This window comes from Oncorhynchus nerka, linkage group LG28 (genome assembly GCF_034236695.1).
Source record: "Oncorhynchus nerka isolate Pitt River linkage group LG28, Oner_Uvic_2.0, whole genome shotgun sequence".
Lineage (NCBI taxonomy): Eukaryota > Metazoa > Chordata > Actinopteri > Salmoniformes > Salmonidae > Oncorhynchus > Oncorhynchus nerka.
The window spans coordinates 58753368-58767540 of record NC_088423.1 but is presented as its reverse complement, the minus strand read 5'-3'; the positions used below and the strand labels follow the sequence as shown (position 1 = coordinate 58767540).

General features: G+C 40.3%; 1 protein-coding gene and 1 pseudogene across 1 annotated transcript in view; both read left to right on the top strand.

Annotated features, from left to right (window-relative positions):
• LOC115112736 (protein arginine N-methyltransferase 3-like) overlaps positions 1–3880 on the top strand; it is a 62599-nt pseudogene extending 58719 nt beyond the window's left edge.
• Positions 3881–11712: 7832 nt separating this feature from the next.
• LOC115112790 (sodium- and chloride-dependent glycine transporter 2-like) overlaps positions 11713–14173 on the top strand; it is a 45496-nt gene continuing 43035 nt past the window's right edge. Inside the window, exons 1-3 of the mRNA XM_029639795.2 lie at positions 11713–11815; positions 12129–12625; positions 13902–14040. Coding sequence (XP_029495655.2) covers positions 11713–11815; positions 12129–12625; positions 13902–14040 — 739 coding nt within the window. The remainder of the gene's footprint in view (positions 11816–12128; positions 12626–13901; positions 14041–14173) is intronic.

Genomic DNA, 14173 nt, shown 5'->3' with positions numbered 1-14173 from the left:
GTTCAGTACTTTTGTGAAGCATCACAGCACAGTTGAGAAATATATGGAAAATATAAATCCAAAATGGATGGTGTTAAGAGATAGATAGGATGAGCTGAAAAGTGGGACTAATAACAAGATAACCAATGTAAAACATACAGGGTCTGTAACATGTATATAGATTCAAACATTTTGTGAAATAGCAGTTACAAATAGAAATCAAACTGGATGTACATCAGAAATAGAGGAAGGACTAAAAACAAACAAAATATCATTATTGTAAAATAGATTCTGTCTGTAAAATGTGTATAATATGTATAAACTGAAGGTAGAAGCCTAAGTGCTATTGTTTATTGGGGGAAGGGTGGTAGGGTTTGTGGGGAATAATAAAGTATATATATTTGTATATACAGTTGAAGTTGGAAATTTACATACACTTAGGTTGGAGTCATTAAAACTAGTTTTTCAACCACTCCACAAAAGTCGGTTAGGACATCTACTTTGTTCATGACACAAGTAATTTTTCCAACAATTGTTTACAGACAGATTATTTCACTTATTATTAACTGTATCACAATTCCAGTGGGTCAGAAGTTTACATACACTAATGACTGTGCCTTTAAACAGCTTGGAAAATTACAGAAAATTATGTCATAGCTTTAGAAGCTTCTGATAGGCTAATTTGTATCATTTGAGTAAATTGGAGGTGTACCTGTGGATTTATTTTAAGGTCTACCTTTAAACTCAGTGCCTCTTTGCTTGACATCATGGGAAAATCTAAAGAAATCAGCCAAGACCTCAGAAAAAAAATGTAGACCTCCACATGTCTGGTTAATCCTTGGGAGCAATTTCCAAATGGCTGAAGGTACCACGTTCATCTGTACAAACAATAGTACGCAAGTCTACACACCATGGGATCACGCAGCCATCATACTGCTCAGGAAGGAGACGCGTTCTGTCTCCTAGAGATGAACGTACTTTGGTGCGAAATGTGCAAATCAATCCCAGAACAACAGCAAAGAACCTTGTGAAGACCCTGGAGGAAACAGGTACAAAAGTATCTATATCCACATTAAAACGAGTCCTATATCGACATAAGCTGAAAGTCCGCTCAGCAAGGAAGAAGCCACTGCTGCAAAACCGCCATAAAAAAGCCAGACTACAGTTTGCAACTGCACATGGGGACAAAGATCGTACTTTTTGGAGAAATGTCCTCTGGTCTGATGAAACAAAAATAGAACTGTTTGGCCATAATGACCATCGTTATGTTTGGAGGAAAAGGGTGGAGGCTTGCAAGCCGAAGAACACCATCCCAACCGTGAAGCACGGGGGTGGCAGCATCATGTTGTGGGGGTGCTTTGCTGCAGGAGGGACTGGTGCACTTCACAAAATAGATGGCATTATGAGGTAGGAAAATTAGGTGGATATATTGAAGCAACATCTTAAGACATCAGTTAAAGTTAAAGCTTTGTCGCAAATGGGTCTTCCAAATGGACAATGACCCAAAGCGTTCTTCCAATTTTGTGGCAAAATGGCTTAATTAAGGACAACAAAGTCAAGGTATTGGAGTGGCCTGACTTCAATCTTATAGAAAATGTGTGTGCAGAACTTAAAAAGAGTGTGCACCAGCTCTGTCAGGAGGAATGGGCCAAAATTCACCCAACTTATTGTGGGAAGCTTGTGGAACGCTACCCGAAACGTTTGACCCAAGTTAAACAATTTAAAGGCAATGCTACCAAATACTAATTGAGTGTATGTAAACTTCTGACCCACTGGTAATGTGATGAAATAAATAAAAGCTGAAATAAATCATTCTCTCTACTATTATTCTGACATTACACACTCTCAAAATAAAGTGGTGATCCTAACTGACCTACGACAGGGAATTTTTACTCTGATTAATTGTCAAGAATTGTGAAAAACTGAGTTTAAATGGTCTATGTAAACTTCCGACTTCAACTGTATATATACAGTGGGGAGAACAAGTATTCGACACACTGTCGATTTTGCAGGTTTTCCTACTTACAAAGCATGTAGAGGTCTGTAATTTTTATCATAGGTACACTTCAACTGTGAGAGACGGAATCTAAATCAAAAATCCAGAAAATCACATTGTATGATTTTTAAGTAATTAATTTGCATTTTATTGCATGACATAAGTATTTGATACATCAGAAAAGCAGAACTTAATATTTGGTACAGAAACCTTTGTTTGCAATTACGTTTCCTGTAGTTCTTGACCAGGCTTGCACACACTGCAGCTGGGATTTTGGCCCACTCCTCCATACAGACCTTCTCCAGATCCTTCAGGTTTCGGGTCTGTCGCTGGGAAATACGGACGTTCAGCTCCCTCCAAAGATTTTCTATTGGGTTCAGGTCTGGAGACTGGCTAGGCCACTCCAGGACCTTGAGATGCTTCTTACGGAGCCACTCCTTAGTTGCCCTGGCTGTGTGTTTCGGGTCGTTGTCATGCTGGAAGACCCAGCCGCGACCCATCTTCAATGCTCTTACTGAGGGAAGGAGGTTGTTGGCCAAGATCTCGCGATACATGGCCCCATCCATCCTCCCCTCAATACGGTGCAGTCGTCCTGTCCCCTTTGCAGAAAAGCATCCCCAAAGAAAGATGTTTCCACCTCCATGCTTCACATTTGGGATGGTGTTCTTGAGGTTGTACTCATCATATTTATTTATTATGTATTTATTGAATTATTGGCCTGATGTTGATGTGGCACTCTGGGACTGTAACTGAATAGCCCTACTGTCTATTGCCTAGGAGAGGTTATTCTCTAGATTAGAGATGTGCGGCTCCAAGACATTGATTATTATTATTGATTATATTGGAGCACTCACCCCAGAGTGCTCCAATACAGGTGAACAGAAGTCAAAGGTTGGTGCTCAGCCTCTCACTTTTATTGGTTTTCCTCTTTAGGGGAGGAGCTTCAGGGACGGATCACCGTATGCAAAAACAAAAAGAACCCCCTGCTCACTGTTCATTACAGTTGACCTCCATGACAGGAAGCAGACCTACAGCCTGCAGTGAGTTCACTGATGACATGACAATGATGACATATCAATAGTGTGGCTAAACTGAAATATTCCCCAGACTTTGCCAAAACAAATAGTATTATTATGGTTGTTATTATGAAATGTTTAACGCTTATGGAATCAGAAACAACTTATCTTCATATGGAGCAGTAAATGTAGATGATATAAGTGTGTGGGATTAATCTAAAAGAGAAAAACAGGTAGACTGACTGAGTGCTGAGACAGGGAGAGTATGAAGTGGGCTTGAACAACAAGCTGTGGAGTTCACTCCATTTTAATACCATACCTATTAATTAACACATTCCCTCATACAAAATCTGAGTTGATTTTCTTGGAAAGTGCCATTTCTTAAAAATGTTTATACTTCGCTGTGGAAACTTAAATGTGGAAACTTCTTAAATCAGTTATGCACAGGGTCAACATTTTCCTGTGACATTCCCACTTCGTTCTCATTTGCTCTCCCCTTTTATGTACATTATTCTTGCAATTTTGCCGTACTTTTCATAAGGTTGCCATCTGTTCTCCCTATTGTAGACCAACCAACCTGGAAATGTTTTATGTATGTTTTGCTTGTTAAAGGCTTTCATCTATGCTAGATCAAACAATGATGGGGTGATACAAAGTTAGGCTGAATTTTGCCGTACTTTTCATAAGGTTGCCATCTGTTCTCCCTATTGTAGACCAACCAACCTGGAAATGTTTTATGTATGTTTTGCTTGTTAAAGGCTTTCATCTATGCTAGATCAAACAATGATGGGGTGATACAAAGTTAGGCTGGATTAACATGTTAATTAACATGTTAATTTTCGATTTATAAGGCCATTTTCAATGGGTTACAGGTCAAATGTGGTGAAAATGGGCATAATGGAAATAGTAATAGATTTAGGTTAAATATTCGGAAATTCTCAACAAAAACTGAATGGCTTATCAAACAAACACGTAGACTATGGAATGGATGCATTAATAGTTACTTTTCATAAATGTCTATGCTTTAAGACATGTGAATAACAGAAAGGTTGAAAATTCTGATGTTTTCAGCTACAGTTGTGGTCTGTAGCATCACCAAGTACACTTCTCAGATGATGTAGACCGGGGACCTCCAACCCTGTTCTTGGGGAACTACCCTCCTGTAGGGTTTCATTCCAACCGCAGTTGTAACGAACCTGATTCATCTTATGAACCAGCTAATTAGAATTTGGTGCGCTAGATTAGGGTTGGAATGAAAACCTACATGATGGTAGCTCTCCAGGAACAGGGTTGGAAAGCCCTGATGTAGACCCCTTCGGAAAACTGCAGGAGACCCCACTCAACCAGAAGAACGTTACCTCGTAAGAACCTGACTTTCTGCTCCAGAGATATTGAAACAGTAATGTCATTTGTAAGGGATAAAATATTCAAACAGTCAAATAGTTAAATATACTGATAGTTAAAAATACTGACAATGCACTGAACATACTATATTAATATAAACAGACTATTTACATGCATACATACAGTGCATTCGGAAAGTATTCAGACCCCTTGACTTTGTCCATATTTTGTTACGTTACAGCCTTATTCTAAAATTAATTAAATTGTTTATTTCTCTCATCAATCTACACAGAATACCCCATCATGACAAAGCGAGAACAGGTTTTACATTTTTTTTTATTAATGTATTAAAATTTAAAAAACTATCACACATAAGTATTCAGACCCTTTCCTCAGCACTTTGTTGAAGCACCTTTGGCAGCGATTACAGCCTCGAGTCTTCTTGGGTATGACGCTACAAACTTGGCATACCTGTATTTGGGGAATTTCTCCTCTTCTCTGCAGATCCTCTCAGGCTGTCAGGTTGTATGGGGAGCGTTGCTGCACAGCTCTTTTGAGGTCTCTCCAGAGATGTTCGATCGGGTTCAAGTCCCGGCTCTTGTTGGGCCACTCAAGGACATTCAGAGACTTGTCCCCAAGATACTCCTGCGTTGTCTTCGGTGTGTGCTTTGGGTCGTTGTCCTGTTGGAAGGAGAACCTTCACCCCCCCCCCCGTCTGAGGTCCTGAGCCTTCTAGAGCAGGTTTTCATCAAGAATCTCTCTTTAATTTGCTCCGTTCCTCTTTCCGTTGATCCTGACTAGTCTCACTGTCACTGCCGCTGAAAAGCATCCCCACAGCATGATGCTGCCTCCAACATGCTTTGCCTTAGGGATGGTGCCAGGTTTTCTCTCTACGTGATGCTTGGCATTCAGGCCAAAGAGTTCCATCTTGGTTTCATCAGACCAGAGAATCTTTTTTTCTCATGGCCTGAGAGTTTTTTAGGTGCCTGTTGGCAAACTCCAAGTGGGCTGTCATGTGCCTTTTACTGAGGTGTGGTATTTTTACCCATCCCTAGCAAATACAGGTGATTAAACTAATTGCATTCTCAACTGAAGATCATGAGTTGGTTGACTATTGGAGTCAGGTGTTGGGGCAAAAGTGTGATACCAACTAGGTCCCCAAGGACTGGAGTTGCCCATCCCTGATTAATATTGATGTGTTCAGTAAATTTGGTCACAGTCTGTGACTATCCTACTTGGCTGCATGCATGTACATTTCAACCCTTAAAAATAGCATTACAGTTTAAGTATCTCTGGCCCAGAAAGTCGGATTCTTACGAGGTAAAGTTCTCCTGGTTCAGTTGGGTCAACTGCGGTTTTCTCACTGGGTTTATGTCAGGGGTCTCCAACCCTGTTCCTGGAGAGCTACTCTCTTGTAGGTTTTCATTCCAACTCCAACTGTAGCTAAGCTGGTTCAGTTTTTAAACCAGCTAATTATTAGAATCAGGTGTGCTAGATTAGGACCTACAGGACGGTGTCTCTCCAGGAACAGGGTTGGAGAGCCCTGGTCTAGGTCATCTGAAAAGGGTACTTGGTGGTGCTATAGACCAGACCACAACTAGCTGAAAAAAATCTGAATGTTCATCCTTTCTGTGTACTTGCATGTCTTAAAGCATAATAACTGTACGAAAAGTAACTTAACGTATCCATTCCATAGTCTATGTGTTTGTTTGATAATCGACTCAGTTTGGTTGAGAATTTCAGGATATTTTACCTAAATCTATTACAATTTCCATTATGTCCATTTCCACCAGATTCTAACTTTAACCCGTTGAAAATGGCCTAACTTTGTCACCGATCACTATTTGATCTAGCATGGATGACAACCTTTAACAAGCAAAAGAAAAACAAGCACTTTTTCCCAGATTTACTGGTCTACTACTAGCAGCATAAATTGTGAATCCCAATTGGCACCCTTTCCCCTATATAGTGTGCTACTTTAGACCACGACCAATAGAGCTCTGTAGGGAATAGGGTGCCATTTGGGACACAATCATAGTGAGTTTTATTTTGTCGTAAAAAAAAAATCTAACAAACCTCCCGCTCTGCATACTCCATTGAGCAGCTCTGCTGACAACAGAATGCTTTTCCACTCTTCCCCTCAGAACATAAATCATAAGTTCTGAAAAAGAAAGGATTGCTGGTTCGTGATCAGGTGGCGACTGTCGCCTCGGATTTGGTTTTGCTTAATAAATCTATTTTTCCACTTCTGTGTGTCCCGCGTCTTTCAATGTGTGTGATATGAATAAATTGTCTTATTGGGGTTCACAGCAAAGCAGAGATTGGTAACTTTTTTCTAATTTGAAAGCTAAGGGATTGGTCAAAAGATGACAGTTATTGACAAATCAATAATCAAATTTTACATGTACATTTAATCCACTCCACAGTGGCCTATCAACTTTAAACTTGTCATTGCTATCATGGACATCCCTAAGATGAACCACAATGAATTTGGTATTGATATCTCAAAAAACTAAAACTTTTAACAACTAATTCTTTGCATATGTAACACTAATGCTAAAAAAACAGCTGCAATCATCTTCTCATGAACCATACGTCAGATTCACTCCAGATTTTGTATTTAAACTCATTACTAAAGTCTTTAATGGTTTTCATAAAAAATAGTTGCTGCATTTAAATCTGGCAGCACTGTACCTGTAAATGTACGTTAGCATATATGCTAATCTTCTCACAATTTCCACAGATTGTGCAGTGCCTTCAGACAGTATTCATATCCCTCGACTTAGTCCACATTTTGTTGTTACAACCTGAATTCAAAATTTACTAAATTGATTTTCTCTACACACAATACCCCTTAATGACAAAGTGAAAACATGTTTTTAGAAATGTTTGCAAATTTATTGAAAATTAAATACAGAAATATCTCATTTACATAAGTATTCACACCCCTGACTCAATATTTTGTAGGAGCACCTTTGGCGACAATTACAGCAGTGACTCCTTTGGTGTAATTCTAAGAGCTTTGCACACCTGGATTGTACAATATGTGCCCATTATTATTTTAAAAATTCTTCAAGTTGCCAGACTTCAAGTCTTGCCATAGATTTTTAAGATGATTTAAGTTAAAACTGTAACTAGGCCACTCAGGAACATTCAATGTCGTCTTGGTAAGCAACTCCAGTGTAGATTTGGCCTTGTGTTTTATGTTATTGTCCTGCTGAAAGGTGCATTTGTCTCCCAGTGTCTATTGGAAAGCAGACTGAACCAGGTTCTCCTTTAGGATTTTGCCTGTGCTTAGAGATGTATTCTGTTTCTTTTTATCCTAAATACTCCCTAGTCCTAGACGATGACAAGCATACTGATAACATGATGCAGCCACCACCATGCTTGAAAATATGATGTGATGTGTTGGATTTGTCCCAAACATGACGCTTTGTATTCAGGACAAACAGTTAATTTATTTCATAATTTTTACAGTGTTACTTAAGTGCCTTGTTGCAAACAAGATGCTTGATTATTTTGATTCTGTCATTTAAGTTAGCATTGTGGAGTAACTACAGTGTTGTTGAGCCGTCCTCAGTTTTCTCATATCACGATTAAACTCCTATAACTGTTTTAAAATCACCATTGGCCTCATGGTGAAATCCCTGAGCAGTTTCCTTCCTTTCTGGCAACTGAGTAAGGAAGGACACCTATATCTTTGTAGTGATTGGGTGTATTGATACACCATCCAAAGTCTAATAACTTTACCATGTTCAAAGGGATATTATTCAGCGTCAGCTTTTAAAAAAAAAAAAAAATTTTTTTTATACACATCTACCAATCGGTGCCCCTCTTTGTAAGGCATTGAAAAACCTCCCTGGTCTTTGTGGTTGAATCTGTGCTTGAAATTCGCTACTTGATTGAGGGAACTTACAATTATCTGTATGTGTAGGCTACTGAGATGGGATAGTCATTAAAAAAAATATGTTACCACTGTTATTGAACACCGAACGAGTCCATGCAACTTATTATGCAATTTATTAAGCACAAGCGGGTTGAATACTTATTGACTCAAGACAATTCAACATTACATTTTTTATTACTTTCTAAAATGTCCTAGAAACAAAATTTCACTGACATTATGGGGTGTTGTGTGTAGATCAATGACACAACAGCTCAACTTGATCAATTTTAAATGCAAGCTGTAACACAAAAAAATTGTGGAAAAAGTAAAGGGGTGTGAATACTTTCTGAAGGCACTGTATGTTGCATTATAGAATTATAGCTCTGCTCAGTGATTTCTGCATACCAGGTCACCAACAAAACTTTAACAATAGTGCAAATACATGCCAACGCCACCTGATTTCCATGACATGTCTTGCTTACAGATTATCTGAAATATCACTACATCAAACAATGTTTTCTGCCTGAGCCAAAATATAAGGCAAGAAAGAGTGCCTGGCCTTCAGTGGGGACCAGAAATGAGCCTGTCCTCCTATACCTCCTCCCACCAGCCTCCTCTGATCTCATCATCTCCAAATCCAACCTCCACCGTTTTGGCAATAGGGTGTTCTCCAGGGCATCACCCAGACTATGCAACTCCATGCCTTCATCTGTCTGTGGTGGTTGGTAACCACTGGTTATGTAATTGGTTTAAATCAGAATTTGGACTATAGCATTCTTTGCTGTCACACCGGTGAATATTTGATTAGCACAAATCAAATCTTTCCATGTGTGAAGTGTTGCATTAAAGTAACGCCATACCCACTTCAAGATCTTAAACTTTCCAAATATAATATCTATGGAATATATGGATAATATAAATGTATTTTTTTAAGTGTTTGCTCCAAAGTATGGGCTTGTTGTTTTGTTTTGGATTTATTGTTTTCATTTTTATTATTGTTGTTTAATGTTTAATAGACCTAATTAAAATGTCAACAGTGGTCTATACATTTGACAATTCTTAAATTACCCATGGATGTTTTGTGTCATTAGATTATATTTATTATTAGGCTATTATTTTTTTTATTATTATTGCTAAATGTCGTCAATAATAAAATGTTCAAAAACTTAAGGTTTTTTATCCATTTTTATTTTCAATAAGGTTCCTCGAGGAACCCTACTTTTCAAAAAGGTTCCCCCACAGTGGGAACTCAAAGTACGTCTCCTGCCGTCTCCCATTCTGTGTCTTGGGGAAGGTGTGAGAAGTACAAGGAAAGAGGGGCAAAAATCAATTACAATTATTCCCTGTTGACAAAGTAATTAAACCTTGGAGCAGCCAGCTAATTTTGCAGCGAGAGGCCCTTATCTGTTATGGCCCAGATTTACGAGGTGCGCTCGCCACACGGGCGCAGCTTTGCGTGCAGGTGATTATCGCGCATTTAATAAGGCACGCGGACTACAGCGACGCGCTCGTAGACACTGCGAGGTCGGTGGACCGTTTCAGCCGGGTTGGGTGTTATTCGGATTATTTATCTTTCTCAGGGGTTTGGGTTGGTTGCATAACAGTTGTCTGAATAACAACATAATAGGATGCTCATCGGGTATTTTTCGCACGAGAATGAACCAATTTTGAATGAGGGCTACATTTCGTTAACAAGGAAGAAAAAGCTGAACAATGCCGTGCGCAATGCAGTATTTTAGGGCAGGCTATTTGTGGTGCTGGGAAAGTTCCAAAGCCTCCAGTGGAGCGCGATACCCCAATAACCACGTGTAAAAATAAAAAAAAGTGTCCTTCTTGCGTAAGAGATTAACAAATGAGTAGCTTCAGTCGTTTCATGAAGACCTCGCCCACTTTTTTTCTACACTTGATCAGTGCTTGTCTCGGTGACGCACACAGAAACGTATAACCCTATATCGCATGTGTGCTTAAATTCATTGAAGCATAGTAAAGCCTATATATATAGCCCGGAGGCTTTAAAAAAATACGTTGCGGCAGTCTGCAGTGTTTGTCATCACACACTTCAGAAATATTTGTACAAGGATAATGGTGTAAATAATTGTTATGGTGGATATTCATAACTTTTGATAAATATACAGTATAGCCCAAACTGAATAGCCTGTAAAAAATATTTACTAACACAGGCTTTATGGAAACGAAAAATCACATTTTAATATTGATAATCATATGTCGTAGCCTATATAAGTATGTGTTCCTAATATTAAAAATATAGGCCAAAGAAGTAATATATGATACTAGATGTCAAGCTACATGTTCAGTGTTTTCAACATATTACTTTCTTAAGAAATGATCATTAGCATAAACGCAAAGTAGGCATATTTACAACACAATAAACCCCATAGTTTAGCAAAAATAGAAACCATTTAACGAAATAGTTTCCCCATCAGTGTCGTATCTCCCACGAATGGTACATTTTCGCTCACGAATTGCAGTGCTTGCATGCATTCTCCATCCCCAAAATGTATGTAGACCTACATGCAAATCCTCCCAAGCGCGTCTGTACGTACACATGCCCTCGAGAAAAGTGTATTATTAATCAGCTGGTGAATGAGTCAGTCCAAACACGCACACACTGAGCGGCATGTGCGTGAACAACATGGGCACGATTCTGCGCGTCTTCGCCCGGTGTCGCTTTAAAAATCAGAATCCAAGGCCAATGATTTATCAAACTCTTATTATCAAGAAAATGTCAAGCGAAGGGCACCTTGCTCCGCACTGACGCAAACCCAATCTTTCCCACTGGGGTATAGAAAGCTTTACACTGAGCACGGCCAAATCCACTCCTACTTCTTCCAGTTCCCTTTACAGCTGTTTTTCAACGTCAGCACGTCTTAAGCATCTTCACAAATGGTGAGTAGGTTAAATACTTTCTTTTTTTGAATTCTACATTACATTTGTCATTCAAGTTATCTTATTTATCTAAATGGTTGAAGCAGCCTAAGTTCGTTTTGTTGAAATATTTTCATTTATTCAAACTGCGTGCTGGATAATAGGTTATATTTAGTAGCCGCGTTGTACGTTGTCCATTGTGCAAAAACTTTTCACAACTTGCATTCACTTTGCAATCTCTGAGCAAAAGATGCATTAAGTTCAATCGAAAACACTTGTATTTCGTTCGATATTTTCCAATCAAGGACTTCAAGTAGGGCTATTTGTCTTGAATGTATTTGTTTTCAATTTAAGAGAAACGAAACCAGAGCGTGTCCTTTTAATAGCCTACATGCAAGGTGCTAGATAAAACACGCAGAAACGGTATCTCTTTTTACATTTTTTTTAAACTTCAATTTAAATGTAGCACGTTTGTGTTTAGAAATCCCGCGCTCTCTTATATTGCTTTGTTTCCTCTTGGTTAGGCAATATATGCGGAGATAGTCATTTGTATTTCTGCACGCCCGGGTCCTCTCAGAGCTGTAGCCTGGTGCCAGTGATCATATATGCCTGCCAGGGAGAGGGGAGCTGTCAAGAGCCCGGCAGCTTGTCTATTGCCCATAAAAATCAGTAGCTGTGTGGAGCTGAATGACATGGGGGGAATGGGGCGTAAAATTAAAGAATCTTGCGAACAGGAGAAGCAAACTCCCGCAGACCGTGATCTGAAGCCCAGAGCAGCGGAGCCAAAACATGCGACAAAGGGCATTTAAAATACTGCAGAAACAACCACCACTGCTGCATTCGTTTTTATTGTAGGTGATTACCCTATAGGTTTGATCTGAACATAGTAGCGCTAAAATCATTTCATTCTCAATTCATAGCCTAGTAGTGCTAACACCGACCTGGTAAATGCATCTTAAAGTGTTTCTGTTTGTAAAAACCTTTTTATATATTTGTTTTATCCCTTGTGTTGTGTGCTAAGCCTCATCTGTAAATGACATTTTGCAGGATTTCTCCGACCAGAGAGAGATGACCAAACAGCCGGCCAATGCTCCTACCGGTTTTAAACCGTTGCACCAGCCGGAGGGAGCGGTGGGAGTTTCAGCAAACAAACCGTATAATGCCCTTAACCAAACGTCCACCGCTTACCCGGCCCCTCAGCCAGTACCATCCAACGAGAGCAAAACTTTCTGTCCCACGGAAAATAAACCGGGAGAAGTCAGTAAAGTCTATGGAACATTTAAAAATGCCGCTCCGGCGGTGCCTGGATCCGTGGCTGCGAACTCGGCCTTACGTAAGGATTCCACCAGCTCAGTTGGTGGTTCTGCTGCCCGGGTTGTCCCTGTCCAGTGCGGGGACCCGCTTAGAGCTACCGGGGATCAAAACAATGCGTCGGGCAACTGGACCACCATGAGTCAGACCACCATCATTCTGGGCGCAGATGGCAACACGTCTGTTCAGCCCGGCGCGGTGACGGGGGTAAGTGGGCTCAAACGAATTATTTCGATACGGGAGGATAGCCCAACCGGGGTCAGGAGAGCTTAGAGGGGGGTTTCTGGATTACAAGACGAACCGCGGTTTGGAGCGAATGGTGATCTATCTGACATGCAACCTGTATTGCCTATTAAGATAGAGAATTGGCTGTGGTGTTATCGGGTCTTTCACGGATAAGGAGGCCGAGGTGGGGGTGACATGCTGCGGCTGAGAAGTTGTAATTACGGTCCCATGGGACTCCTGAGATAGTGCAGGAGCCTGACGCTGAGGGGTGATTTGAGAGAATATGATCTATATAGCCTGTTCAAGTGAGTTTCAATTTGCGATGGCCAGATGCAGTAACCATAGGTTGCAATTGTCTATAAATCGAATAGAATTCACCAATATAATAGTTTAGAATAATTCCCAGTTATTGTAGGTAATTATCAAAATATAGAACGAAAAAGGTAGGCTATCGATTTCGATGTTCTGGCCCTCTGCCTTTGGCTAGAATAGACTATCTATTTGATACAATTCTGTCACCAAAAGTTGGTCTAAAACGTCATCCTGAAAGTGCTGAATGGAAAGAATCTTCCCACTGCAGTAAGATAAAGGAATATGCCTACTGTAAAATGGTTGTTTGTGTATCAGCGTACGGTAATGGTATATCCCCCCGCACTGCGCTGCTCCGTGTGTCAGGTATAGATAGAAAGAGGGATAGAAACCCCGCATCATGCTCTCTCGGGATTGGTCTCAGTAAACCCATGACAGCGCTTGGCAATGGGTTACATAAGGCTGCGCATTCTGCCCATTGTTCCAATCCCCGCGAGGGCATTCCTCGCCACTCTCCTCCTCTCACTCTAGTCTCCCGCCCGTGCGCCTTTCTGACAGTGCTCCATTGATAAGCTTGGTCCCGGTCTCCCTACCCCTCTCTCCTACCCCTCTTGGCACGGAATCAGAAATGAGGAAATTTGAATGATCCGTATTTATGAATATTCATATGAATTTGTCCTGTCATGTTTTAAAATGCTCGCATCAATCAAATAGTGGTATTCCCGCGATTGTTGTGTGCGTTGAAGCGGAGTGCATTTGTATTTTCTGACTGTTGCAAATAGCCTACACTTGTGGCCAATTTAATAGATCGAATAACGAAACGAATCGTTCGCCCAGAAAGGCAAGGGGTTTGGGATCTGAGACGTTTTAATGATAGGCTATACTAAATTGAAGTCCAATATGGTTACTTAATGTACATGAAACCACTAAAATCCACTGTTTTTCCCAGGAGGACGAGAGTGGAGATGAGAATAAGGCCAGGGGAAACTGGACTAATAAATTGGATTTCATCCTGTCCATGGTTGGTTATGCCGTGGGACTGGGAAACGTGTGGAGGTTTCCATACCTTGCCTTCCAAAATGGTGGAGGTAAGGGGAGTGTTGAGTTGAGAATGTACCTGCACTGCAAATGTCACTAAAGTTGTAAATGCACAAGCACCTATTGCTCCACAATGATAGATTTAGATGTTTGGCATCACCCATAATTGATATGAACGAAATT